The 26,690-nt window shown below is 36.8% G+C and overlaps 3 protein-coding genes across 20 annotated transcripts in view; 1 reads left to right on the forward strand and 2 right to left on the reverse strand.

Annotated features, from left to right (window-relative positions):
- Positions 1-11,507, forward strand: part of FRYL (FRY like transcription coactivator) — a 283,659-nt gene extending 272,152 nt beyond the window's left edge. For 15 of the 18 annotated variants that reach the window (XM_074229478.1, XM_074229492.1, XM_074229477.1 and 12 more), the window contains 5 exons: positions 3,647-3,715; positions 6,133-6,150; positions 6,979-7,089; positions 8,605-8,798; positions 9,387-11,507. In XM_074229478.1, the coding sequence (XP_074085579.1) occupies positions 3,647-3,715; positions 6,133-6,150; positions 6,979-7,089; positions 8,605-8,798; positions 9,387-9,645 (651 nt within the window). In that variant the 3' untranslated portion in view covers positions 9,646-11,507. The remainder of the gene's footprint in view (positions 1-3,646; positions 3,716-6,132; positions 6,151-6,978; positions 7,090-8,604; positions 8,799-9,386) is intronic. The other 3 variants (XM_074229484.1, XM_074229487.1, XM_074229495.1) reach the window with 1 other exon arrangement.
- A 4,741-nt stretch (positions 11,508-16,248) lies between these two features.
- Positions 16,249-19,622, reverse strand: ZAR1 (zygote arrest 1). Its single transcript, XM_074227462.1, has 4 exons — positions 18,927-19,622; positions 17,569-17,661; positions 17,382-17,456; positions 16,249-16,994 (listed from the first exon to the last, which is right to left on the reverse strand). The coding sequence occupies exons 1-4, from the start codon at positions 19,620-19,622 to the stop codon at positions 16,851-16,853; spliced, it is 1,008 nt and encodes a 335-aa protein (XP_074083563.1). The 3' UTR covers positions 16,249-16,850.
- Positions 19,623-20,206: 584 nt separating this feature from the next.
- Positions 20,207-26,594, reverse strand: SLC10A4 (solute carrier family 10 member 4). The gene is made up of 3 exons (XM_074227463.1): positions 25,565-26,594; positions 24,604-24,814; positions 20,207-21,322 (listed from the first exon to the last, which is right to left on the reverse strand). The coding sequence occupies exons 1-3, from the start codon at positions 26,209-26,211 to the stop codon at positions 20,807-20,809; spliced, it is 1,374 nt and encodes a 457-aa protein (XP_074083564.1). The 5' UTR covers positions 26,212-26,594; the 3' UTR covers positions 20,207-20,806.
- Between the last annotated feature and the right edge of the window lie 96 nt (positions 26,595-26,690).

A 26,690-nucleotide genomic window follows, 5' to 3' on the forward strand; every position in this document is an offset into this window, starting at 1 on the left:
AGTCAAATGTGGAAGTACAGGAAGGAGAGAGGGTGTGAATTTTAGAGATGCTTGTTCAGGGATAGATAGTACTGGATGGTTTCTGGGGTCCCTTCCAACTCCAATTCTACAAATTGACAAATTTGTTTGAGGGCTTAATTAACATCAGGACAGGAATGTTGGTCACATGCACCTTCAGTGGGAGCAGCTGAGGATAGGATTGGGGCTCCATCTGAGGTTGGGACAGGTTTTTTCCCTGTTTTTACTGGAGGCACCATTCTGTATCACCACAGAGTGCTTTCTGTCATCCTGGCACATTATAGAACTAGCGATTTAGTGAATTGATATTGCAAGCCAGCATCCAACCATTGTGCACATTCCCCTCAGCACCCAGAGGGCAGAAACTTTTCTTATATTGGCTCACACATGTAGAACCTTCTTCATTCATGTTCAAGCCTTCATTGGACAGATGCCTATGGTCAAGAAGCCATTTCCACCAGGGTTTTACTGAACCTCTCTCACTGGCATCAGCCAAGGGAAAGAGAGGGAAGAAAAACAACAGTGTAATGAGAATGCAATGAGTGTATCCTCAGACATACATAACACGTTATTTTATAACCAAAGAACTAAAATTCTCTTGGGGTATGGGAAAAATACAATTTTTTAAAAGATTTTAAATTATTGTTACTAGTGTTTTTGTTAAGTGATAGCTTTTAAAAAAATTTTTTAAACTAGCTCTAGTATCTTGATTTGGGTAAAAGCAGTCTACGAATAAAGGTAATGCATAATCTTGGTCCATCATGTAGACTGACATTAAGATGTTTTCTGGATAACATTTGACAATTTCTGTTAGCCGTATTTCTCTAGGAATACACAACATGTTTTTTCTTCAGTGATGCTGTCAAAAAATAGCCTGAGGACCACTTCATTCTGAATGTTTGGGGTAGAGGTTTAATCAAGTCAAAAGTATTGTTTTGAAATAACTGAGATAAAGCCTCATTTTCTATTCATTACATGTTGGATGCTAAGATGGAGGCAAAATGTTACTTTTATTGCTTATTAGAATATTTTAGCTAAATATTGTAAACAGGTTTTTTCCATTCCCTGAAATTTCACTGTTTAATAATTTCATACTTTGTGAATATATTACATGGGACTAAACCAGTCCCAGTGAAAACTGATGACTAACATTTTCTCCTACTATCCCATTTGATTTTTATTAAACAATAATGTGTTGGATGCCTATGACTTTAAGAGCAGGAAAAAAAGAAAATGCCCTCACTGCATAGGGAAAAATGATCAGGTCTGTAGCTGATTTTTCAAGCTAAAATGTTTCTTGACACCATGATTTTTTTTTCTTTGTTACTAGATTTAAAATGTATCTTGGATTCTATGTCACTAATTGAAACTGACACCAGTGTTTAGAGAATTCCACTTCTGATAAGCAAACAGGCCTGGTTAATTCACTAAGTAGCCTTTATTAAATTGACCAGATGAGAAATCACATTTTTCATTCCCGTCCTACATCTCACAAAGGTTAGATATAGGTCATGAAGATTTCCAGTGTTTACTGATCTGTGTCTTGAGGTAGCCACAGTCAAAAAAAGCAGCTTTACATATTTGAGCTTTCACTTCAATCTCAGCAATATATACATTACCCTACAGTTTCTGAATAAAGTTCTATATCATTAAATAAAATTGAAATCAGACCTTCATTTTACTCATGTTAAGCAATCTTTTACATTGTAAATATGTGATTCTTATTATATTGTGATATTTATTTTATCAGAAATAATATATACCAAATGTATGAGGACATGTGTATTTTTTGAAAGATTTTATTTATTTTGAATTTTATAGTTTTTCCTCTTCTAATCTTGCTTCCCTCCCTCCACCCCAGTCTGTTAGTCTTTATATTGTTTCCATGTTATACATTGATCTAAAATTGGATGTGATGAGAGAGAAAAATCATATCCTTAAGGAAAAAACATAAAGTATGAAATATTTACATAATAAGATAAGATTTTTTTTTAATTAAAGGTAATAGTCTTTTGGTCTTTGTTCATACTCCACAATTCTTTCTTGGGATACAGACGACATTCTCCATCTCAGATACCCCAATATTTTGCCTGATTGTTGCCCTGTTGGTATGAGCAAGTCCATTAATGTTGATCATCACTCCTGTGTTGCTGTTAGGGTGTACAATGTTTTGATTCTGCTCATCTCGCTCAGTATCAGTTCATGCCAAATCCTTCCAGGCTTCCCTGAATTCTCCTCCCTTCTGGTTTCTAATAGAACAATAGTGTTCCATCACATACATGTACCACAGTTTATTAAGCCATTCCCCAATTGATGAATGTCCCCTCAATTTCCAATTCTTTGTCACCACAAACAGAGCTGCTATGAATATTTTTGTACAGGTGATGTTTTTTAACCCTTTTTCATAATGTATTTCTGGATCAAAGGGTATGCACATTTTTGTTGCCTTTTGGGCATAATTCCAAATTGCTCTCCAGAAAGGTTGGATGAATTCATAGCTCCAACAACAATGTATTAATATCCCAGATTTCCCACATCCCTTCCAACACTGATCATTGTCCTTTCCAGTCATATTGGCAGTCTGAGAGGTGTGAGGTGGTAATGAGGTCATGTTTAAATGCTTTCAAATGTGATAATTAAATCTAAGACAATGGTGTTCTTTAAATTTAATGTACTTAACTATGCTTATTCTCATGTGCTGATTCTCTGAAGTTAAAAAAAAATTTAAATAAGTGATTACAAAATTTTTTCTGAAGGCTTTAGAAGTTAATGGGGGTTTAGGGGCGGCTAGGTGGCGTAATGGATAAAGCACCAGCCCTGGAGTCAGGAGTGCCTGGGTTCAAATCCACTCTCAGACACTTAATAATTACCTAGCTGTGTGGCCTTGGGCAAGCCACTTAACCCCGTTTGCCTTGCAAAAACCTGAAGAAGAAGAGGAAGAGGAAGAGGAAGAGGAGGAAGAGGAAGAGGAAGAAGAAGAAGAAGAAGAAGAAGTAGTTGTTAATGGGATTTTAACAAGAGTTTTTCCCTTGTTTGAAGTGAAATACATTTTCACCATATCTATCCTAAGTGACCCTAATTGGGCAGATTCTCTTAACCTCTCTGATTTGGGGCTTTCTTATCTGCAAAAATAGAAATAATTGTATTTGTACTATCAGTCTCAAAAGACTATTGTGAGAAAAGCACTTTATTATAAAGTGTTAGGTGTATCTAAATGAGCTTTACCGCCTCTCAACCTTTAGAGAAATGGTTGCAGTTATTTATCTTGCATTTAGATAGACATTACTGCAGTATAACAAGGGGAAAAAAATACCATTGCAATTGTTGATGTTAAATTATCTAGACAAAGAGTAAATTGACTGGTTAAAGAAAAAAAAAATCACCCATCTCTGGAGCACAAAAAATCTATGTGCTATGACAGAGGAGAAAGAATTCTGTTTGAAGTCAGGAAGATGACCTCCAATCCTTACTAGCCAATGAGGTAGTTACTTTTCAACTCTCTGAAGTTCCATTTACTTGAGAGGGTTGTTGTTAGGAAGTATGGTGAGTACCTTAAAATGATGAGTGTAGAGATTCATTGCATTGGAGAAGCTACTTTATTCACCATTACTGTTTTTTTTTTCTCTAGTGGTTAGAGAATTGCAAGAGGACATTTGGTGGTGGTGATAACATGTATAGAAATAACACAGATGCACAGGTAAGTGTCCTATTCTCATTTTCTTGGTACATTTCTAAGGCAAGTAAAAATACTCTTATGTTCCAATTCTTATCTGATATTCTTAGAAATAATAATATTTGTAAATTTGTAAAGCTTCTCATTTTAATTATCAGAATCATCTTTGTGAAAGTTAGGTTCCCATGACATATTGGCTTAGTAATGAAAATTTCACTTTAATAAAAAGTAAGCAACCAGTTTGTGATATGAGGTTTAATAATACTCAATAGATAAGCTAGATAAAAATCTGTGTACCAGTCAGTCTGCTTTGAGTGCATGCAGCTGCCTCCAAAAGATGAATTAGTATTCTGCAGCAGTACCTTAAAAATACAGTGTCTAGTCCAAAAGCCAGATCTGAAAATTAGCACTGTAGAATTATATTCTAGCCTTTCTGATGATGAAATTCTAGATGAACACTGGAATTTGCTCATTTGTTCAATGAAAAATACAAATGGGCTGAATACATTTACATCAAGTAGACTTACTTGCCTATATCTTTATTGTTTCATGGGGGGGGGATTTTGTCTACTTTGCTTTTTACAATTGAAAGAAATTAAAATAACATTATTAATGAATGTAAAGTTTAATATCCTTTCTACTCCAAAGAACAATGTTGAGAAGTTTGGATCAGGGTGGGAAAGTATATTTTTTCAATATCTTCAGTACTGTCTTATTTTAGAGGGAAAAATTAGCCTGAAGAAACATTTTACACATATTGGTCAGAGATGTTAAATGGGAGTGTTGACTTTTGAGTTTCAGATTAAAAAATATGAGTTAGAATGAAATACTTTCACTTTCTTTTTAAAGCTGTATGTAAAAGTCATGCTGTAAGGCTAAAGAGAGCAGTTACAGATGGGGAAGGTGAAAGGATAGGGCTGATTTTAGCATGAGGGAAGAGAGCAATCAACAAGGACAAAATTTAGGGGTTCATACACTGAAACCATCATATTTGGAAGTTAGGAATGTCTTGTTCTCATGCTCAATCAAACTTGCTAAAATGAAAACATTAAAAACATAAAATAGGTATATTCTGTTATGCTTTTCTTAATTTGTGCAAATCATTGATTATTTTTAGGAACTTAATGGGGAGGGAATCATTCTCTACATATAGTGGATTTTCAGATATTAATTCATTTCATAATATTCTGCTTTGCCCTTTTAAAATTATATACTTAAATAAAAATACTCAGGTTCTTTTATTTTGTGAAATTCAACTCATAAATGAAAATTATTTTTATTATTTTAGATATGTTTTAAAAGGCTGTCATTTTATATATGTGCAGGTATTTTATACTCTTTTTAAAAAACTTCTACACATAAGCTTTCAGAAAAAATGCAAGAGTAAAAAATTGTTGAATATTAGATGGAAAGCTAAAACATTACTTTCAAAACTGGCACTAATATATCTCCTGTAATTTGATTTATTCAAGAAACATTTCTTAGGTGTTTATAAAATATCCTTACCCTCAAGAAGTTTTTAGTTAGGTAAGAGTTGAGCTGTACATAACACAGAAAACAGGTAACTTCTAATATGCATTATATTTGAAGTACTTAAAGAGACATCAGAATTTCAAAATGACTATTGACTGTTATGTACTATTTAGTTGATGTTTTATAAAGGATTAAAAATATAAATAGTGAGAAAGTATTAAATATATGTGAAAATGTGAAGTCATTTCCTGAGCAGGTATTGAAAACCCAATACAGTAAACCCACATATGGTATATGCTCACTGATCCAGACTTAAGACTTCTCTGTTGTGATACTTTGTATTTATGATAATGAAAACTGGACAGAAACTTAAAGTTGAGGAAATTTTATCTTAGTTGACAATGTAAATTACTAACATAAACAAATGTGGTGATGGAAATGCTTAAACAATTAAAGAGAAAATTCATTTTTATAGACAATTCATTTTTATCACATTGAAATATTTTTTAAGGTAAGCATCATTAATATATCAAAAATTTAGATTTTAATTTTAAATTTTTTTCTCTGTAAATGAAGGCAAATGACCTCATCTCATTTTAGTTTTATTTATTTTAATACTTTCAAAAACCAAACTAGAAATAAGAACATATCTGATACTATTCATGATAAACAGTTTATGAGTGGTCTAAAGATTTCATTTTACTTTTGTTGGTTTTTATACTTTTTAAAGTATTTAAGTAACAGTATGCCAAATTTTCATTATAACTGTCAAATTGTATTATTTTGATTAAGTAAAAAAAAGTAGTTTCATTCTGGTTGCATAATAATTTTTCTTTTGGGAATAAATATATTTCTTTCAGTTTGCCTGAGACATCTAAGACCCTAGTTAAAATGATTTCCTACACTAATTCTTGGTCTCTTTCTTCCTTTGTATTTTTTTTTTGTGACCCGCTCACCTTCTTGCTTAGCAAATGGAAATTCTAGCAGTAAGTGAACTGTCTTGATTTATAGACTTAACTTAACCATGTCAGACAACAAACTGGTCTTCATCTATCTCTTGTCCATTTGTGACATAGTAATGTTCTTGTCATAGACTACCTTAAGAATAGTGTGTGCTTCAGTTTTGCATTAGCCCTAACCCATAAAATGTTGGTCCTACATTGATTATGGAATTTCATAATTAAGGCTAACGAGCAGTGGCTTTCTCTAAAAAATTTTTTAATAATTCTTAAAATGTACATATTACTATCACTTTCTTATCTCAATGACAATAACAAAATTTGGGGGAGTTGATAATTCTTTTCAAAGAAGGAAATGATTATTCTTACTTCTGAGTAAGAATTCATTTAGCTTTTGTTTGCTCTCTCAGGCAGCTGTAAGTAAATGCATTGGGTTGTGCTTTTTCTCTATAGTGAAAAATTACTTTTAAATATTGAAGTTTTCTTGAATTTATATGCCACATGAGCATTATGTCTTTCAAAGCCTTCTACATATGGCCTTACTGAACCAACATTATTATTATTATTATGTTGGAAATGTGCTTAATCTAAAAATAAACTCTAAAAATAAAATAGCCTAAATCAGTGGTTCATCTTTAAGTATTAATTATAAATTGAGATTCCCTAAGCATCTTTCATCTGCCTTTAATCAGCTTTACACCCTATTAACTTGTCAAAATTTCCAACATTTCCTTCTCTGCAGTAAACAAGTAACTATTTACAAATTCCTTGCTGGAAAGCTGACTAAAATGTTTCTTGTCATATGTTTACAGAAAAATAATTCCTAAACCTTAATGCAGTGTTGCTTATTCCTAGGAACTGGAACTGTGTCGAAGGTTATACAAATTGCATTTCCAATTGCTACTTCTGTTCCAGGCCTACTGTAAACTTATCAGTCAAGTAGACACAATCAAAAATGAAGCAGAGGTAAAAAAAAAAATATATATATATATATACATACATATATTTATAATTTACATATTTTAGATTACTGTTTGAATAGTCTAATTATAAAAAAGTTACATCCTAGTTTTAATTATTTTGGTACATTAGTTAAAAATGAATAATTTCTAAATTCATGAAATAATTTTTGTTCATTTATTTTATTTTTTTCTATTTTTTTTTTTTTTTTTGCAAAGCAATGGGATTAAATGACTTGCCCAAGGTTGCATATCTAGGTAATTGTTAAATGTCTGAGGCTGGATTGAACTCAGGTCCTCCTGACTCCAAAGCCAGTGCTCTATCCACTATGCCACTTAGCTTCCCCCCATTTATTTATTTAAAACATTAATATGCAGGGAGGCTAGGTGGCATAGTGGATAAAGCACCGGCCCTGGAGTCAGGAGTTACCTGGGTTCAAATCCGTTCTCAGACACTTAATAATTACCTAGCTGTGTGGCCTTGGGCAAACCACTTTAACCCTGTTTGCCTTGCAAAAACCTTAAAAAAAAAAATTAATATGCAAGAAAACATTCTCAGTAAAATCATAACCTATAAAATTTAAAGGATTCTAAATATCTCTATTTTAACTAGCAGGAAATGTAGCACATCAAGATTAATCGAGATAAAACCTTAAACATATTTTCCATAGCTTCTTATCAATGCATTGTTCCTGACATAGTTTCATTAGTCCAAATTGAACATGTTATAATCAGTTATAATGTCAGAAATAATTTAAAGGGATATTATCTCTTAATAGATTGGATCAAAGATTCCAATTTCAGTTTTCTTCTGGAATCTGTTACAATTGGTCACATAAATTTTCCTTTTTTTTAAACTTTGATTAAAAAAATAGTTGAGGATCATTAAGATTCTGTGACATTCTGTATACTTCTTTCTAGTGCACATATATTACACTCAAAATCAGTGTAACCCAAGTCTCAGAAAATAATGTATTGTACATAGCTTCACATTATGTATATTTGTGTGTGTGTGTGTGTGTGTGTGTGTGTGTGAGAGAGAGAGAGAGAGAGAGAGAGAGAGAGAGAGAGATCTCGATCTGAGATCAAATGATACTATATTTTTAAAATAATTCTTGGTTACTGTACAAATTAGAGCTGAAGTTAAATTTGTACTTCATTATACAAGTAATAACCTTGCTATTTGAATATCTTTGTCTAAATTGTTTCACTTTTTTTAGAGACTTGATTTTTCCATCTATAAATTGCCAAGTTGGCCTGATGGCTGCTAAGTACACACATAATTACTTTGTAACTTCTATTTCTATCCAAAATCCTATTATCCTAATTTCAAAGTACATTTGTAGAGTGATGGAAAGAACAAATAAATTTAATCTGTGCTTTATTAGGAAAAATAGACATTTTTACACAAAAGGAAAAATTTTAAATGAAATCTGTTTTTTACCAAAAAGTGTATTTTTATACCTGTGATAACCGAAATCTGGCTTTTATTACAACATACTAAAATGATTATTTGTTTTAGGTCATTAACATGTCAGAGGAACTTGCCCAGTTGGAAAGTTTTCTTCAGGAGGCTGAAGCTGCCTCCGAGAACATTGAAGAAACTGATGTATCTGAGGCTGCTCAGGCAACAATAGAAACTGCTATTCATTCTCTCATTGAAACTTTGAGAAATAAAGAGTTTATGGCAGCAGTAGCACAAGTCAAAACTTTCAGGTAAAACAAGAAATCATTTGAAAGTGATCTTTTAGAGTTAAACTAAAATAACTTTAATGATATTCTTCTCTATGCTTCAGTAGTATAAGGGATAGGGATTAAACAAAATTAACTATGGTCTTTCAGATGAGGTCACTGTTAAGCAAAAAGAAAAATAGCAGCTTGAAATCTGAAAGGAGAGCCAGGGACAAAGACCTGGGGTTACTGGAAGGAAAAATGGTTGCTGTTTTTCTGTAGACATCCTGTTGTAGCATCCTTTATAATCACTTATGTCATGTGTTACATGGATTTTTATAAGCAGACCTAGGCCCCTTAGTCACGCGTAGATGGGAAAATAAACATTCTATACAATCCACTTTTATAGGCAGCATTATTCTATTATTCTATTTATTATTTTTGAAAAATTTTCACATTTTCCTAAAATGTCAACTTTTTAGAAACACCTGCCTTATTTTCCATGTTTAAGAAAAAGATCCTAATACTATGAGTTAATTTTTTTAAAAAACTAATCTATAATTTATTAAAAGTAGTCAATTATTAACCATAATTACTTCATTTTTTATTCTAATATTAAATATATAATTGCAGGTGTCTTTGGCCCAATGACATATTTGGCAGTTGCGAAGATGATCCTGTTCAAACACTGTTACACATATATTTCCGTCATCAAACATTGGGCCAGACAGGCAGTTTTGCAGTTATAGGCTCTAACCAGGACATGTCAGAAGCCAGCCTAAAACTGATGGAACTTAATCTAGAAATAAGAGAATCTCTACGAATGGTGCAATCATACCAGCTTCTAACAAAGGCCAAACATATTGGAAATTTGGTGAGCACTGGATTCTGAAAAGCATCATCATTTAGAGAATGAAAAGGATTAAAGCTGAGGGATACCTCAAAATTTTATCAAGCACCTTTCACAAACTGTTGCAACTGCTTGATACCTTTTCCAGCAGCATCAACAACATGGTGACCAGTATATAGAGTTTTATCAAAACAAGAAATTAAGAACTTGAAAACAAAAGCTCTGAAGGGAAAAAACAATGCTTACTGCCATTACTTCACATAATAACTGTGTACAGTTGTAACTTTTTAAAAAATTCTATAAAATAAACTATATGAAAGGAAAAGGGCTAAAAGCGATGCACAGAAATGCATTATTTTCTGCAGCAAGAAAATAATTCTAGAGTAGTTGCAATAATGTTTCTCTAATACTGAAACAATGAAAAGCAGGTGGAATGAGGCTGAAATCAAGGCTGGTATATTTTAGCTGAAGACCTGCAAGATTTCCTGGCTTTCCAGCAATCACAAGCATAATCATCACTCAATACCTAATTATTTTCATGAAGAATGTGCAGTCAGACATCTAAAGAAAAAGACTTGTTTGAAAAAGCATTGATTTCTTCATGTTGGAGGATTGCCGTTGTGTGTGGGACTCTTTTGTTGTTTTTGTTTTGTCTGCATAAGGATTTATATGTGTGAGAGGGTGTATGAATATGTGACAGTCACATTTTCAAAGTATGGATGTTTGTTGATAAAGTCTCAGAGCATGCCTAAAAGAGCACTGCAAATTATTTTTGAAGAAATTTTATTTTATTAGATCTCTAACTCTTCATAGTGTGTAAATGTTAGGACATTAAATAATATTTTAAAACTGGGCTTTCCCAGAATTTCTAAAAGAAATAATATATCTGTTAACTTTATTGGAATGCTGCTCAGTTCTCTGATCAGTGCTTATGTTACAATTATTGATAACAACTAACCAAAGTAGCTGCCTGCAGAGACTTTAAAATGTATATTAAAAGTATATGCTGTCCATCAGCAACTCTCCCTAGAGTTAACTTATTTTATTCTGTAAATATTCTAGAAATTGTATAGAATAAAACCTGTATTTTTCTTGTACATTTGTGCAATGCACTGTTATACAAGAATAGGTGTACAAAGCTAATGAAAAAATTGTGGCCACTGGTGGTAGAAATATGACTTTGCAGATCCTTTTGTCTGCTGAAGAGGTGCAAAGGTATTGATATGTTTATTCAGGATTTATGTGACAACTAAGGAAGCTTGGGCTGCAGAAGAAAAATAAAATGAAAGGACCACAGAGGATGGATACCAAAACATACAATAGACTTATCCATTGAGTCTGTAGTATAATATGAACTGTACCTGTTGGGGGGTTTTTTAAAGCATTTTGTAAAAGAAATGAATGTAGTCCCACAATTCCTCTGATTTGAAAGGAACACCTTGTATTTTTTATATGCATCTCTTACCCACTGTGATTTTTTTTAAAACCAGGCTCTGTGATTCCAGAGTTTAGAATGTAGAAATGAAATTCTTAGCTTTGCCTTTTCTTGGGGAAAAGGACCCCACCAGAAATGTAATTATGCTGAAATGCATTAATTGAAGGCACTGTGCGCGCTCTTGGACTGCTGACTGTAGTTATGTTACCCTTAAAGTTATATAACTGGTCATGGCACATTCATAATCACTGTATTTTTTGACCCTGATAAAAACTTAATTATTTTGATGGCTTGTTGGTACTGTAGATGGTGTACTTTTAATTATTTAATAACTATTTACTGAGGTTAGGTAGTTTTATTTAGTGGTGCATTACACACTTTTATTCACATCATCTCTTACCATTTCCTATTTTTTTCTTTTCCTTTGACCCTTTTTTTTTTTGTTAAAATAAAAACATTATATCTCTTACTCTGTGTATTACTTTGAAAGTTAGGGTTTTAAATAATTTAATGACATAAAAATCTAAGATTTTTGGAAAGTTAATTTGACTTCATTCCTCTCATGTATCATTTTTAATTTAAAAGATTGCAAAATGGTTTCTTATACCTCACTACAGAGCCACAAATATGTAATTACAACCTAATGTTAAACTCACTCAAACTAATGAATTTTGAACAGGATATTTCCAAAGCATAATTTAAAAATCACTTTTTCAAAAACTGCAACAAATTCTTTGAAGCCATATTAATATCAAAACACTGAATTATTTTTGGTTTCTTTGAACTAAGTAAAATATTACTTAGAGGAATATAACAAATCACTTTCTATTAAATGTGAGTTTTCAGATTTTGAGGATTTTTTCCTTAAAATTTCTTGGGGGGGGGGGCTTAGGTGGCGCAGTGGATAGAGCACCGGCCTTGGAGTCAGGAGTACCTGGGTTCAAATCTGGCCTCAGACATTTAATAATCACCTAGCTGTGTGGCCTTGGGCAAGCCACTTAACCCCATTTGCCTTCCAAAAACAAAAAACCCAAAAAATAAAAAAATTCTTGGTTGGGGAGGAACCCTCAACATTCTAGTATGTTCAGAGAACAGAATTCCAAGGTATTTATAACAGATATAAATAAGCTAAAGCCTAAATGACTGACATGAAATGTTAATACAACTATAGAATCAAGCCTCATAAGAGTTAAAAATAGATTTAGATTTACCAGGAAGAAATTTATCTCAAAAAAATAATCTATCCCTAGGAAGTATGCCCCATCCCCACTCCCAATGATCTTTTTCCTTCTGTTACTAATCTTCTCTCAGAGAATTTTGTGCAACATTTTAATAGACAAAGACTATCCTGATATAAAGGCTAGGGGCCATTGCTACCTTTAGTAGTTAGAAGCACTAGTAACTTCCAGATGACTGGAAAGTGATGCAAGCTTGAGAATGAAACAGTCTGTTCACAGGTATCCTCCTTCAAATGAAGCTTTCAAAAATCCTGTATGAATTCAAAGTGAAAGTTTTTGATCTAATTCTAACTGCCAAAATTCTTGAGAAATGGTTGAAGACTTAAGTTGGAAGAGATATTACAAAAGGTGTCCTGAGAAAAAACAAGAATGATTTAGCATGGTATGAAAAACCAAATAACTAATTCTGTAGAACCGAAAAACAAACTCATTGGTTTTGCAAAAGAATAAAAATCATTTTATTCACAAAATTAGAGAAATTATTTTGAAAGTGAATTAACATTGACTCATCAAACTGGAATTTTAATTCTGATAGTGAGCTATACTACAAACTATCAAAGAAATTGGTAACTGGGAAATCACTTTTTACCAAAAAAAGTCATAAATTCTCAAAATGTATACTAACTATATGAAGTTGTCTTTGTTAGGTCAATAAGTAGTCATTCCTGTAAATTTCTTTTCAGTAAAATATGAACCTCATAAGTACACATAATCTTGTGTCCCTTATTTTCTGTTATATAACTATTTCTTGAGCCTTTTGCTGCCCTAGTAAATTTCATCCAAGTTGCTTGCTACAGAAGCAGAAAACTGTCAATTATTCACTTTATTTTAGTCAACATTCAAAGCAAATGGTGAAATAGCTTAAAGGATCAATTGAGGGTGGCTAGGTGGTGCAGTGGATAGAGCACCGGCTCTGGAGACAGGAGTACCTGAGTTCAAATGTGGCTTCAGATACTTAATAATTACCTAGCTGTGTGGCCATGGGCAAGCCACTTAACCCCATTGCAAAAACCTAAAAAAAAAAAAATCAATTGAACCCGTGCACTGATTGGGAATCATGCAAACTTGTTTTATTGTTAATTTTCCAATATTTTATTTTTAAAAATTCTCAAAAGTATTTCCTCAATTGTTAAATGGGGATAACCTGTCACAGAGTTCTTGTAAGGATCAAAGAAGTTATCTGTAAAGCACTTTGGTGCTGAATAAATTCCTCCTGCTTCACTTCAAATCACCAGAGTATAGTTGTTAGTATAACAATATCACAGACCTCTAGTCAAAATGGCTCGGAGTTAAGACTATGAACAAACTTTTTTTAAAGCATTTAAAATTAGAAAATGTGTTTCCTTTTCCTACTCCTTGGTCTCTACCAATAATAAAGAAGCTGCAAGATGACTACAGAATCATAATACCAAATATAACAAGGAAGACATCCAGGAACCTGTGAGGAGTTGTAGAATGCTCGTTCTGTCAATACAATCCTTCAACCATCAACTCTTCCAGTGCGAGTCTTGGGGGGGAGGGGTCTGGCACTGAAAGATGGTCACTTGCCCAAAGTCACAACCAGGGTGGCACTGGCATTTAAAACCCAGATTTTTCTTATACAAAGAATAATCAGCATCCAGTAAAGATTTTAACAGGTTTTCCTTTTAGGTTTTTGCCCTAGGTCATTCAGTTAAAAAAAGTATAAAGTGCCTATTATATGTCTGGCACTATCATGGGCTTTTTATCACAATACAGAAAGCTTATTTCTAAATATTAATCCCAAACAGTTTAAACCATCCTTTTGCACTGTTTTCTGATTTAAACTGTCCAGCTATTTATCTCATCTTCACCAAAGAACTGTTTTGCATTTGAAATTTCATGAAAATCTTGTTTGTTGCATTTCCATCAAACAGACAATACTGTGAACATTTATTTGTTAAGTGCCTACTATGGGTCTCAGTCAAGATAAAACAGTTTGTCCTCCAGAAATTAGTTCTAGTAAAGGGATAAAACCTCATCAGATAGTTATCACTGTAATATTACCCAAGTACATTACAATTGCCAAAGAAAAAAGTGATGAGAGGAATAATTAATATTCACATTTTACAATCTGAAAGAGTTTTTTTCTACAAAACCCTTTGAGGCAATAGGTACTGGGAAAGACAATGAGGTTTTCTTTGGAGTTGGGTTTGAAGGGACTTGAGGAAATTAAATAAGCAAAGGACTGAATAACAGACACAGAAGCATTCGAGAGCCCTTTTGCAGGCCTGAGAAGTCAAATTTGACTCCAGCATAAAGACAACTGTAGAGGAACTTAAGAGTTTGAGTTTTACCTGGGCAAAGGGGCGACGTTTGAAAATATTTTGATTCAAGCACAAGAGGTCACTCTGGCAACAGCAGGGAGGCTAGGATAGAATTTGCCCTTCATGTTTTTATGGTCTAAAAATCTTTAATGTAAACCAAAGACAAGTAAATATTCTTAGAAATAGGGCTGGCTAGGCAGTGAGTAGAGCACCAGCCCTGGAGTCAGGAGCACCTGAGTTCAAATCTGGCCTCAAGACACTTAATAATTACCTAGCTGTGTGGCCTTGGGCAAGCCACTTAACCCCATTTGCCTTGCAAAAACCTTAAAAAAGCCATAACAAAAAAAAATTATTATTGAACATGTTTCAGTGTGAGTTATATTTAAAATAAAAATTTCACCTTTATGTTACAGTAATTTTTAGAAGCAAATTAAGCTTTCAATTATGTTTTTTAGTGTAAGAAACTGGAACAGAAAAGAACCCCCACCCATATCTCAATTCTGCTGTTCAGTTGAATTCAGCTCACTACTCCACTTGGGGTTATCTTGGCAGAGATCCTGGAATGATTTGCCATTTCCTTCACCAGCTTATTTTGCAGATAAGGAAACTTAAGCAAGCAGGGTAAAGCAACTTGCCCTGGGTCACATAGCTAGTTTAGGTGTCTAAGGCCAAATTTGAAACTCCTGACTCCAGGACTGACCCTCTATCCACTACTGAGCCATCCAGATGCCCACCTCAATTCAATAATAAAAATCACCATGTATGAACACATAGAGAAGTCATTGTCCTCATATGCTGCATATAGTAGTTTACCAGTGTCATAGCCCTTATATGGTAGACCAGGATGATAAATGACTACAAAAGTCAGTATTTGAGGTGGGATTACATGCCATTCAAGTCTTATAAATTGTTGAATTAGTTTCTCTTGGGGGGGGGATGAGGAGTTATAGTTGAAATAAGGAATACAACAAAAGTCTGATCTTATGACAAGTCTTATTCAAAAGAATAATAGACTTAACATCACACCAAATCTCAGTCAGTCCTCAGGATTTGATCATTTAAGGTTGATAGGTTTTTTAAAAAAATTTCAATAGCTCTAGCTTTACAGTTTTATATAGTATGGTTTGTGAGCAAAGAAATAAAGGAGCCGGAGGATGAAAGAAGAAATTGGAATTTTAGCTACACACCTGAAGCTGGCTTCTACACCCATTCCTCCCTCTTCCAAGTCACTCTAGTTTCTTAATACAATTAATAAAAATGTGTTAATGACATTCCTTTTATATATTGTTTCTTAAAAAGTATTCAAAAGCATCTCTAAATCAGTTTCTACTGTGAAAGCTGTAACTGACTTTTGTAAAGCAAAGAATTCATTTGCAATATTAGCCCCATTAAATTTCTATTTTGTCAATTTGGTTTTTAGCATATAATCTTCTTAAAAGAATTTAAAAAATTATAGCTACTTAGTTGCATTACCATTCTTCCAACTTGGGTTTCCAAAGTCATTCCTAGCCAAAGGAAACAAGTTTCGTTATCTTAGGTTGTTGGATTACTATTTTCAGTTAAGATTAATAAAACTTTTCTGATTTTCTATATTTCATTTTCATTTAATTACTTCATGTGAACATTAAAAATAGAAGATACTCATTATGTTTAAGTTTAAATTTCACTTCACTTAAGTTACCAAGACCTCATACCTTTGCCCTCAATATTTAACATGAAATTTTTTTAAAAAAATTGCACATTTTTATCTGGTTAGATCACATTCAACATCTAGTACAGTCAGGAATATTTTTTCCTTAGCTTCCAAAGAGATACACTTTGGCTACTGGCTGACTTTAAATGCTTTTTCTTTTTTAATTTTCCATACTCACCAGAAAAATTTTGAAGAAAAGAAGCTGATTTTCCCCTTCCCCAGAATCGAATTCTTATTTATAGATTTAAATGTATCACAAATAAGTAGCTTTAGGTTTTTCTTTTAGATCTACATTTTATTCCCAAGTAACTGTTGTCGATGGTTTATTTCTGTACAAAAGCTTAAATTCTTGTAATCATGCAACATGAATTATATTTTTTCCTCCTAATTCGATTTTTGTTTTCTTGGAATGGAAAATTTTAAAAGCAAAACAAGACCTCAATAATGTATATACTGTTTTGTAATACCTTTATTATTAAAGGATCTATCAAGTTTTCCTGCTATTTTGATTAGTCTTAATATAGGAAAAGGAAAATAGTAAACAAAAGCTCATGTCTGCAGAAATTACATCTATAACTCTTTACATATTCATTCACTTAAATAATATATTTGAAGCTGAAGGTGCTGTCACAGGAGAGGCGTTTGCCTTTGCACCTCCCGCACAAATCCTGACGATGAGGTCTTTTGGGATCCACATGTCGAAGTTTCACAGGGCAGGAGCATCTTGTCTGTTTACAACTCTGAGGGAAAAAAAATGTAGAGTACTATGTTCCAAAATTGAATCAGAAGATTATGGAGTCTTGGTGATAGGAATATGGCATAGAAGCTAGCCCCATAACCACAGAATTTAGGAGTTGGAAGGGAATTCAGAGCTCATCTTTCTAATCAACAATTCTTTCTACAAACACCCCCAAATAGTTAACTTTCTTCTAAGTTAGCATCCAAATAAAGTTAGGTTTTCTTAACCTTCTAAGGCAATGCCCTTCCTCTTGATCTCTTGTGATTCCATAACGAAAACTAGCTATCAAGTTAGCTTCTTTTTAAAAATCAAGTATACCAAGAAAACCTGGATCACACCTGGTACATCCCCTATTTAAGATCCCAAAAGAAAAGAAAGACTTTTTAACCTGACAGGCGATATCCTCCACTCGGTATGGGTTATATGACTTTTGACAAGTTCTGCAAAACTGCTTGAAGTAGACCTAATACAACAAAGATTTTAAGCTAAGTATGTCCTACCTTCCCCCACCCCCACCCCCACCCCAACCTTGACACTTTAAGTTAGAAGGACACCAGTTACATCGATCTTCTTACCTTATTGGTTCCCTGAACGCACCATACATAGGCACTTTCCCATCGAATGTTGCAGTCTTTGCAGTGATAATAGCCATATTTTTGCTCCAAGAACTAAAAAATAATATTATAACAGGCATAAAGTCATAATATCCATATTTTTCTCATTTCAGAAACCATGATACAAGTTAAAATTAACTTTTTAATACTCTGGGATTAGAAGGTCAATTACATAACATTCTACAAACCAAAGGAAAAGAGAACATGAACTGTTTCTACAGACCTACATAGTAATGAAGAAATAACTAATCATTTAAACAAGTAAAAAAGTATAATTTTAGGGACTCAAAGTAGACAAGAGTGGACTAGTTTGAAAGACCAGATGACAGATATTCTTGAGGGCCAAAGGGAGCAGAGAAGCTGAAAAAGACATAAACTTTTGTAGTTTGGTATTCATTTTAAGGAAAAGAAATGAAGCCCTTCATAAACCCATTAAGAAAGCAGGATTCCTATGTTAAAAGATGCTCTTCTACACTTTTATTTGTATGAGACTTAGAATTCCATTTTCAAAACCCCAGAAAGCATTCAGTTCCATATGTCTCTGAGCCAAAATTGCCTCTATGTTCAGCATTCTCAACAACCAGTCAGCTTTTCCCAATGAAAAGAAATTGGTTATTCCCCCAGGAAATCGTGAACATGGATAATCAACAATAGCGACTAATACAGATGACCTACTCTTGACATTTGCTTAAAGGATATGAAGAACTAATAAAAAAAAAAAACTTGGAATCATTCATTTAAGGCCAACCAGAGTAATTGTGAGACTCAAAAGTTTAAGATTGCCTAGAACACAAGACCCCTCACCAGGTGCCAGGGCTTTTGACATCACCTGAACTTTCTTCTCAATAGTTTCTCTCTTATCTAGTATCTTTGCTCTCCTTGGAAGGGGAAGTAAATATAATTTGGAGATTCCTGGTCTTCATTTGAAGAAAGAAAAGAGGGTTTGCTAAGTGTAAGAACGTATCAGACCACTCTTCTGCCTCACAAAAGGAACCTCCTCACTCTTTATCTTCGATTTCTTTTCTCCTCTCACCATCGCTGCATCTCACCTCCAAAAGGTACCAGTAGCCACAGTAAATGGCTGGACCAGCTGCCAGTTTGCCGCTACAATCAGGAACTGTGTTAGGCCCCAAACCTGAATTTATTTGTTTAAATGCAAGAAAATTCTGTCGAGCCCTTTCATCCTCCTTTTTCTGTGAAAGGCCCAAGCTGCCTCACGGTCTGAATCTCTCTTCTCTTCTAGGGGCAGGGGAGGGCGCCGCGCGCCCCACCTGGAAGGCGCCCCACCTGGAAGGCCCCCCACCTGGAAGGCCCCCCACCTGGAAGCGCAGCCGCGCCTTGCCCTGCCCGGGGCTCTGCGGCCGCGGGGCCTCGGCCTCCTCCTCGGGCTCCTCGACGGGCTCTCCGTCCTTCGGGCCATCGGGCCGGGGCTCCGGGGCGCCCTCCCCGCCCTCCCCGCGCTGCGGCCCCGGCCCCGGCCCCGGCCCCGGCGGCTCCGCGGCCCCGGGCGCCCCTCCGGCCGGGGGCGCCTCCCCCGCGGGGTCCCCGGCCTCGGCCTCCTCCACGAAGGCGGCGAGGCGGCGCGAGACCACGGGCGAGTAGACGGCGACGGAGCGCGGGAAGCGCGCGGGGCGCGGGGCGGCGGGCGGCGCGGGGTCCCCGGGCTCCCGGCCCCGGCGCCCCAGGGTGCGGCGGCCCAGCGAGCACTGCACCGAGGCGTCCCGGCGCGGGTTCACCTGCACGGCCGCGTCGCGGGTGCCGGCCTTGCGCGGCCGCGGGGCCAGGCCCGGGTTCATGTGCGACAGCACGGCCATGAGCTGCGCCCGCTGGTAGCCGTCCAGGTACTCGGCCGCCGTCAGCCCGCAGCCCGGGAGCGCGGCCCCCGCGCCCGCCCGGGCCCGCCAGCCGCCGCCCGCCGAGCCCTTGGCCTTGGCCCCCGGCGCGTAGGGGAAGGAGCAGGGCCCGTAGGGCGGGTACATGTAGCCGTCCAGCCCGTCGTCCGCCAGGGCCGCCATGTGCGCGGCCCGGCCCGGCCCGCCGCTCCCGCCCTAAATAGCGGGCCTGCGGGGGCGGCCCGCCCACCCCTCGTTAGCCGGGGAGGTCCGGCCCGGGGAAGCCCGTCGGGGTCGGCGAGGCGGGGCCGGGGCGGGGCCAGGGCGGGGCCGGGGGCGCGGCCCGCCTGGGAGGTCCGGCCCGGGGAAGCCCGTCGGGGCCGGCGAGGCGGGGCCGGGGCGGGGCCAGGGCGGGGCCGGGGGCGCGGCCCGCCTGGGAGGTCCGGCCCGGGGAAGCCCGTCGGGGCGGGCGAGGCGGGGCCGGGCCGGGGCCGGGGGCGCGGCCCGCCTGGGAGGTCCGGCCGGCCCGGGGAAGCCCGTCGGGGCGGGCGAGGCGGGGCCGGGCCGGGCCGGAGTTGTGTGGCTTGGGCGGACCAAGGGGCGCACTCGGACCTGGGCCCGGAGAGCCCGGGCCTGGGGGCTGCAGCCCGAGGGAGGGCTCCTGAGGCGCCACGTGCTCCCCGCCCTCCCCAAGGGCCCACCCTTCTGGAGGCGTAATGAGCCGGCGGCATCTGGCCCCAGGGAGCCTCAGGTAGAGGTGTGCCGCGCTCCTTCCACTATCTAGTTCCCGCCCATCGAATCTTAATTCAGTGTTTAGTATCCAGGGGAAAAAATACCAGTAAAAGTAATAAGAGGCATTGGAATGTCTTTACTCATTTTTCTACCGTTTAACATTAGGCTGAGCAGATAGACATCGTCACTGTTAACCGACGAGCTTAACTCTGAGTACAAGACTGATCCTACATTTGTTATAATGAATACAGGGAATTCGATTATGTTGTTACAAATATAGCTCATTTTTACTCACGGTGCACCAGCTTTTAATGTCTGATAACTCCCCATTTTAAGAGAATAATATAACAGGCAACAACAAAGGCCTGAACACATTCACTTCACTTCAACTTCACGTTGGTAATCTGTTGTACAAGTTGTGACATTGAATGTACTTTTCTAAATTTGAGGAAATGTTTATAGGTGACAGTACTGAAATCGTGTTCATCTCAGAATGGAAAGGGTACTATGGTTATATGGAGAAGAATCCTGCTAGACAGAAGCCATTTAATATCGCTTAAGCGCACCTCAGATCATAAATAGGAGAGAAAGAGGACAGGGGGGATCTCTATATGTTGCTCTACATTAAATGCAATCTACAGTGAGGTCTGGGTGGGCTCCATCATTATTGAATTATATTCATCTACTTTAACTGATCCGTACGAAGTATCTGCCATTTCTTCTTCCTTCAGTTTCTTATAAGAAATATCGGTATCATCTTCATCCAGAGGATCTTGCTTATGCACAATTTCCCTTCCAAACATCTTATAGACTAATACAAAAATCCCTGCTTCTGCAGACTGAAAAAGGGCATAAAGCAAAGGAAACATGTACATACTTCCTATGAGCTGTGGAGGAAAGGTTAGTTTTAGAATAGCAGTGCAGAGTTGTACATTCTGACTACCTGTTTCCAGAGAGACAGTTCTCTTGCAGTTGGACGGAAGATGGAATAAGGTAGCTAAGCCATATCCTGACACATATCCAGCCAAAGGCATAAAAATTGCCACAACATAAACAGTTGCAGGAATACTAGCCAACAGTTCAGGTCCTAACATAGTGCCGGTCATAATGAAAAGGACCACCAGAGTCACTAGCAGAGACCATAGGGAAACCTAGTAATAGAAAATAGAGAAATTGTTTTTAAAATCAGATAAAATAAATTACAGATATTATTACCACATTGAGCAAATGAATAGTGTTGGACTTAGGGTAAAAATAGTTCAGGGTTCAGTTTGCTTCTCATTATTTATTAGCTTTGTGATCCTGGTAATCAGCAGCCTTCTCATGGCTGGCTCCTCCTCTGTAAAATAGGAGTCATAATACTTACCTCCCAAGATTGTAAACTACTTGACATAATTTAAAGCACTCTAGAATTGTCAATTATTGTTACACTTATCCGGTCAGCTTGCTATTATTGAACAGAGGTATGTTTTAGTAAAGTCTTGCTTTATGTTGATCTGAATTTTTCCTCCATGATTTCCACCAGTTACTCTTTGTTCTGCCCTTTGGAGCAAAGCAGCTTCTTTTATTAAATAGCCTTCAACTATGCAAAGATCTGTCATACTGTCTCCCCTCCTTTCTTCTCTATAATAAACTGGTTTTTTCAACTGTTAATCATAAAACATATTTTCTAACTTCTACACACTTCTGTAATTTCCTAGTTCATTTCCATTATCCATCTTAAAACATAGCATCCAGAATTGAACATAGCATTCCAAAGGGAGCTTTGCCAATACATATCCTGACTACTTGAACATTGTGCTTTCAACATGAAAACAAGTTTTGTACCACATCTGTGAATATATGAATGAAATATTAAAATTCCTTTTAACAGGCAATATTTTTTACTTGGGATTATATTTCATATTCCAAAGATTGTTCATAATATGGAAACATGACATCTCATATATTTTGATGACAAAAAGCTAAACATGCTAATATCTAATATAGATATATCTTTTACAAAGTTAAAATTGAATTTACAAAGTTAAATTGAATGTTTACATATTCTTATATCTGTTAGACTCTAAAACAGCTTCTTATGATGATACATAATAGCTTATTTATATATTACAGCTGGCACTAAATATGTTTTTCTGTGTTACAGAACACTGTCATCTTGGTATCTTGCCAGATACTTTTAACTCATTCAAGTAAAATAGACTGCATGTAAGAATGGTGGGGGAAAATCCTTTTTATGAATTATACAATTTTAGACAATGCCTTTGATGATGCATCTGGTGCCTAGATAGTTAAAAAGAGAGTTTCATATGTAAAATAAGCATATCCTTAATACAACTCTTAAAAAAACCTCTTTGTAGTTTAAATACATATATATATATATATATATATATTTTAGTAACTTTTGAGTCAGATCTCAATATTAGAGGATTGCAAATGTTCAACATAATTTCAAACAAGAAATAGATAGGAACTAAACATTCATATCATCCTTAAAGCTTAAAATATGAAAAACATTGCTTTGTTTGAATTGTCAGATGGAGAATTAATACAAAGGAAATCTTTTTTTCACTTTGAAATGTTGAATTATTTGTCTTTGCCTTTCAGCTACTTTAGTCCTTTTAGCTATTACTGACTTGATGCTCATTTTAAAGTTCTGTATGTATCTGACAGCATTATTAAATGCCTTACCTTTCCATTTTCCTAAAATGACTGACATTTAAGGAAATTTGAGAATCAGCTCTGGCATAATGGATCAAGAGTTAGCTTCTGTTGTAGGGAAAACCTGGAGGTTCCTATACTGCCTCTGATCTATATCTGGTAGTGGGAGCTGTCTTACCTGGATTCCCTTACTGGATGAAAACACAGATCTAGTCCCCCTAAAAACCACTCACTCGTAATTATCACTTTTTGAAGTTTGCAAAATATCTTTAAAGGAGATGTCCTGCTAGGTTAGACATGGAGCCCATATCCCCCAAGGCAAAATGACCTTAAGGTTTGAGAAGTATTTCCTCAAAGAAATCCTCTGAGATATAACCAAGCTGAAAGTATTATCCCCTGTTTTAGAAAAAAAGAAACTGGGACTCTGGGAGATGAATCATAAAGCTATGTACTAAAAGTATCAAGTGAGATTCAGGCCCATGTCTACTGACCTCTAAGTCCAGCATTCTTTCCATTAGGCCATGTGGGTCACCATCTTCACATTAATATCAAACATATTAATTTATTTTTAAAGTGATTAACATTATGCTTTTAGCATGAAAAATGCAAATATGATTTACTTTTGTCAAATTAAGTCTTGGAGGAAACAACTTTTTAACTTAAAAAATAAGGTATAAAATAGATTTTATGGGCCACATTTCTTCATAAGACTTTTGAGTTGAGTATATTGCAAATAAATTTAACTATTCTTAAAAATAATTTAAAGCAAAGTTAAAGGACAACATTCTATACTCTTAAATGATACATAATTGAAGCTTTATCATTGAGTTTTCTATTCAATTGCTTTAAGTCAAGGTATTTTTGCCTTTGGTTTTTTTTAACATTGACTATTTTTGTTGATTTGACTAAATATTGGTACAAAAAAATCTTATTTATTTATTGAACAAACTGGTTCAGTAGTTCTCCCACAGAGAACTACTGGTTAATAGATTGGTTAATAGAATATGTCTCTTTTTTTTTATTGTTATTTTTGGAAGAATACATTTCTAGAATCCTTACTTTTTTTCCCTTTCTCTAACATTTTAGAATATTAACTACAATAGCAGTCAAAAATAATTCAAGATGGTGTTTGACCAAGAAGGAACTGCTAAGATTATGGCATAAGATACATTTCAAGAATAAAATTTATTTTGTGTTCACACATACATATTTTGTGTTTGTTAGTATCAATTTGCTAAGTCATCAATCCTATTCCTCTATGTGTTTTTAATGTCCAAGTTTGTTTTTTTTAAATACTAAATATTTTATAACCTGAAAAACAATGGAACTAATTTGATTTTTTTTCAATAAGCTATGTTTAGATGATGTCCTTAAGGACAATATTTGTGAGCTTTATAACAAGTAAATTTTTCCTAAAGTTTCATACAAATCCTTTTTTTGATACTTGTATTTGATCAGCTCTTATTATATTTTGCTATCCACTGCATTTTCTTATTTTTTCCTCAGCTATTTCTGTTTTGCTCCTTTTCCCTTGTAATATTCTTTTCAGCAAAGCTTTTTCTATAGGGATAAAGAAGCTTCATTTTTTACTTGATGTGGAGGTGATCTTTTGCTATATGAATTGTGTAAAGAAATACAGGTTGGTTTTTCTTTTTGCCTATGAAGCACATTTCCCCCTCCCCCAACTCAGCCCAGTTAAGGGTCAGAGAAGTGACAAATTTAAAGGCTCTCATAAAGGAGACAGAATCTGGGAATGGAAGTGGGAACGTACCTTAAGGACATAGTCAGCAACTCTTGTATATTTGTATCGGATGAAGACACCTATACCAATAGGAATCAGGGTGCTACAGAGGGTCAGGGTCACTGCTCCCAGTGGCAATAACTGTACCAAAGTTGTATTGATCCAGGCCCGACTATAGATCCACAGACACAGGGGCATCAAAAGCAAAGCCAGAAGTGTGGAAGAAATAGTCATGATAATACTGCAGAGATGAAAGTAAACATAATAAGCAACTAGTTAGCACTGACCCACCAACAAACCTCAGTATAGAAGGGGAAAGGGCGAGGGGGGCGGGGAGTGAATCTGAATTACTCAGCTTAAGGTCTGAGGAGGGGGTCCCTAAGCAAACTGAGGGGAGCTATTGGAAGAAACCAATATACTTGAATGATAAAAAGGGCATAGGACCCACCCTCTTAATGTAGGATAAAAGAGATGTTATATTCCACTGCTATCCCCGTCTTTATTTGCCCAAGATTTTAGAGTAATCCTTTGATCTGGATTGGATCTAGTTAATTAGAAGGACAAGGATCTCTAGTTGTTGGATTTTTTTTTGGATTTTCTTTGTTTTTTAATTTTCCTTGAATAATGCTTGTTGAATTGAATTCAACAAATGTTCCATGTGGTTCAGCTGCCCAAAGGGACTAAATCTCATTCTTGGCATACCCCCAAATTACAAATTAATCCCATCTTTTAAACTCACTGAAGACTTGAAGGATCACAGTTATGCTTCCCTTTCTTCACTCACACCTTCACAACTGATCTTTTTTTTCCTAATATATCCACTAATATATCCACTAATGCTTCTCTTAATGTGGAAACTTGTCACATTGAATCCTTTTTTCTGTTTTTTGCCTATTCTGTATCTTTTTCACAACCCCCTTTATTTTTCTTACCTTATATAACTAATTGGGTTGGAAAAACTACTTACTGTAGGGATAACTGAAGCTCCTACCTGAGGTTCATGTCGCCATTCACCAGCAGAGACATAAGATTGGAAAGGTTTCCACCTGGACAACAGCCACATAATAATACTGCTACAGCCTCCACTTCATCCAAAGAGAAGATAAGGGCCAAAAGGAAGGCCAGCAGGGGCATGAACACAAACTGGCAGATAAGTGCCAGCAGTACCCCTATGGGCCTTCGGATATGAGCCCCTATGTGATTCACCTCCACAGTGCAGCCCAAACCTAGCATGGTAATGCACAATGCCACTCCCACAAATACATTCAGTCCATGGTTCAAAGGGGTATCCCAGAATGGATTGTCTTGGGTACCCCAATCCTGTGGAAGGTGGGCAAAACCTTGTGGAGCACTGCTGATCTTTGACTCCCAGGTGGTGGGGGTAGGATTCAGACTAGAGCTGAGGCTGGGGCTAGGGATATGGCTGGGAATAGGCATATGGCTGGGACTGGGGCTGAAACTGGGATCAGGGATAATGCTAGAGCTAAAATTGGGGCTGAGGCTGGAGTCGGTGAGGATGCTGGGACTGAAGTTAAGGCCAGGGCTTGGGCTGAAGCTGCTGATGTTGATCATCTGAGTGTAGTTATCCAGCTCTGGAAAAGGTGAAAACAGCAGAGTCTCATTGTCTTTGCTATCCATGGCTGAGAATTCCTGATGAATGGGATGGGTTGATCTGTCTTGCCTTTGCGATGGTTTTCTGACTCCTGAAGGCTGTGAGCTGAGCTGCAAGTTGCCTGTAGCACATCCGAACTCTCAAGACAGCCAAGAAGGGAGCAGCAGGTATGGAGGAGACGTGGAGACTGAGGAGACTCACTCTGCCGAGTAAGATTCACTCCCTGGCGTGCTGGCTGTATTCCCCACCCCACCGACTGCCTTTCCCAACACCTTTCTTCTTTGCTGCTGTCAACCCATATACTGGGGGAATTGAAGCACTCTAGTCCTTAGTCCATACAGCCACTGATAGGCACAGACTTCATAGGACTCCGGAAGATTCTCTGCCTCTTAAGGAAACCCTTTCCTACTCTTTGTAGTCCTAAGCATGCATCCTCCTCCTCCTCCTCCTCCTCCTCCTCTTCCCTTAGTGCAGGGGAGGGCTACGCTAACCTCCAGTCAGACTT

The sequence above is a fragment of the Macrotis lagotis genome, chromosome 3 (assembly GCF_037893015.1).
Source record: "Macrotis lagotis isolate mMagLag1 chromosome 3, bilby.v1.9.chrom.fasta, whole genome shotgun sequence".
In the NCBI taxonomy this organism is placed as follows: domain Eukaryota; kingdom Metazoa; phylum Chordata; class Mammalia; order Peramelemorphia; family Peramelidae; genus Macrotis; species Macrotis lagotis.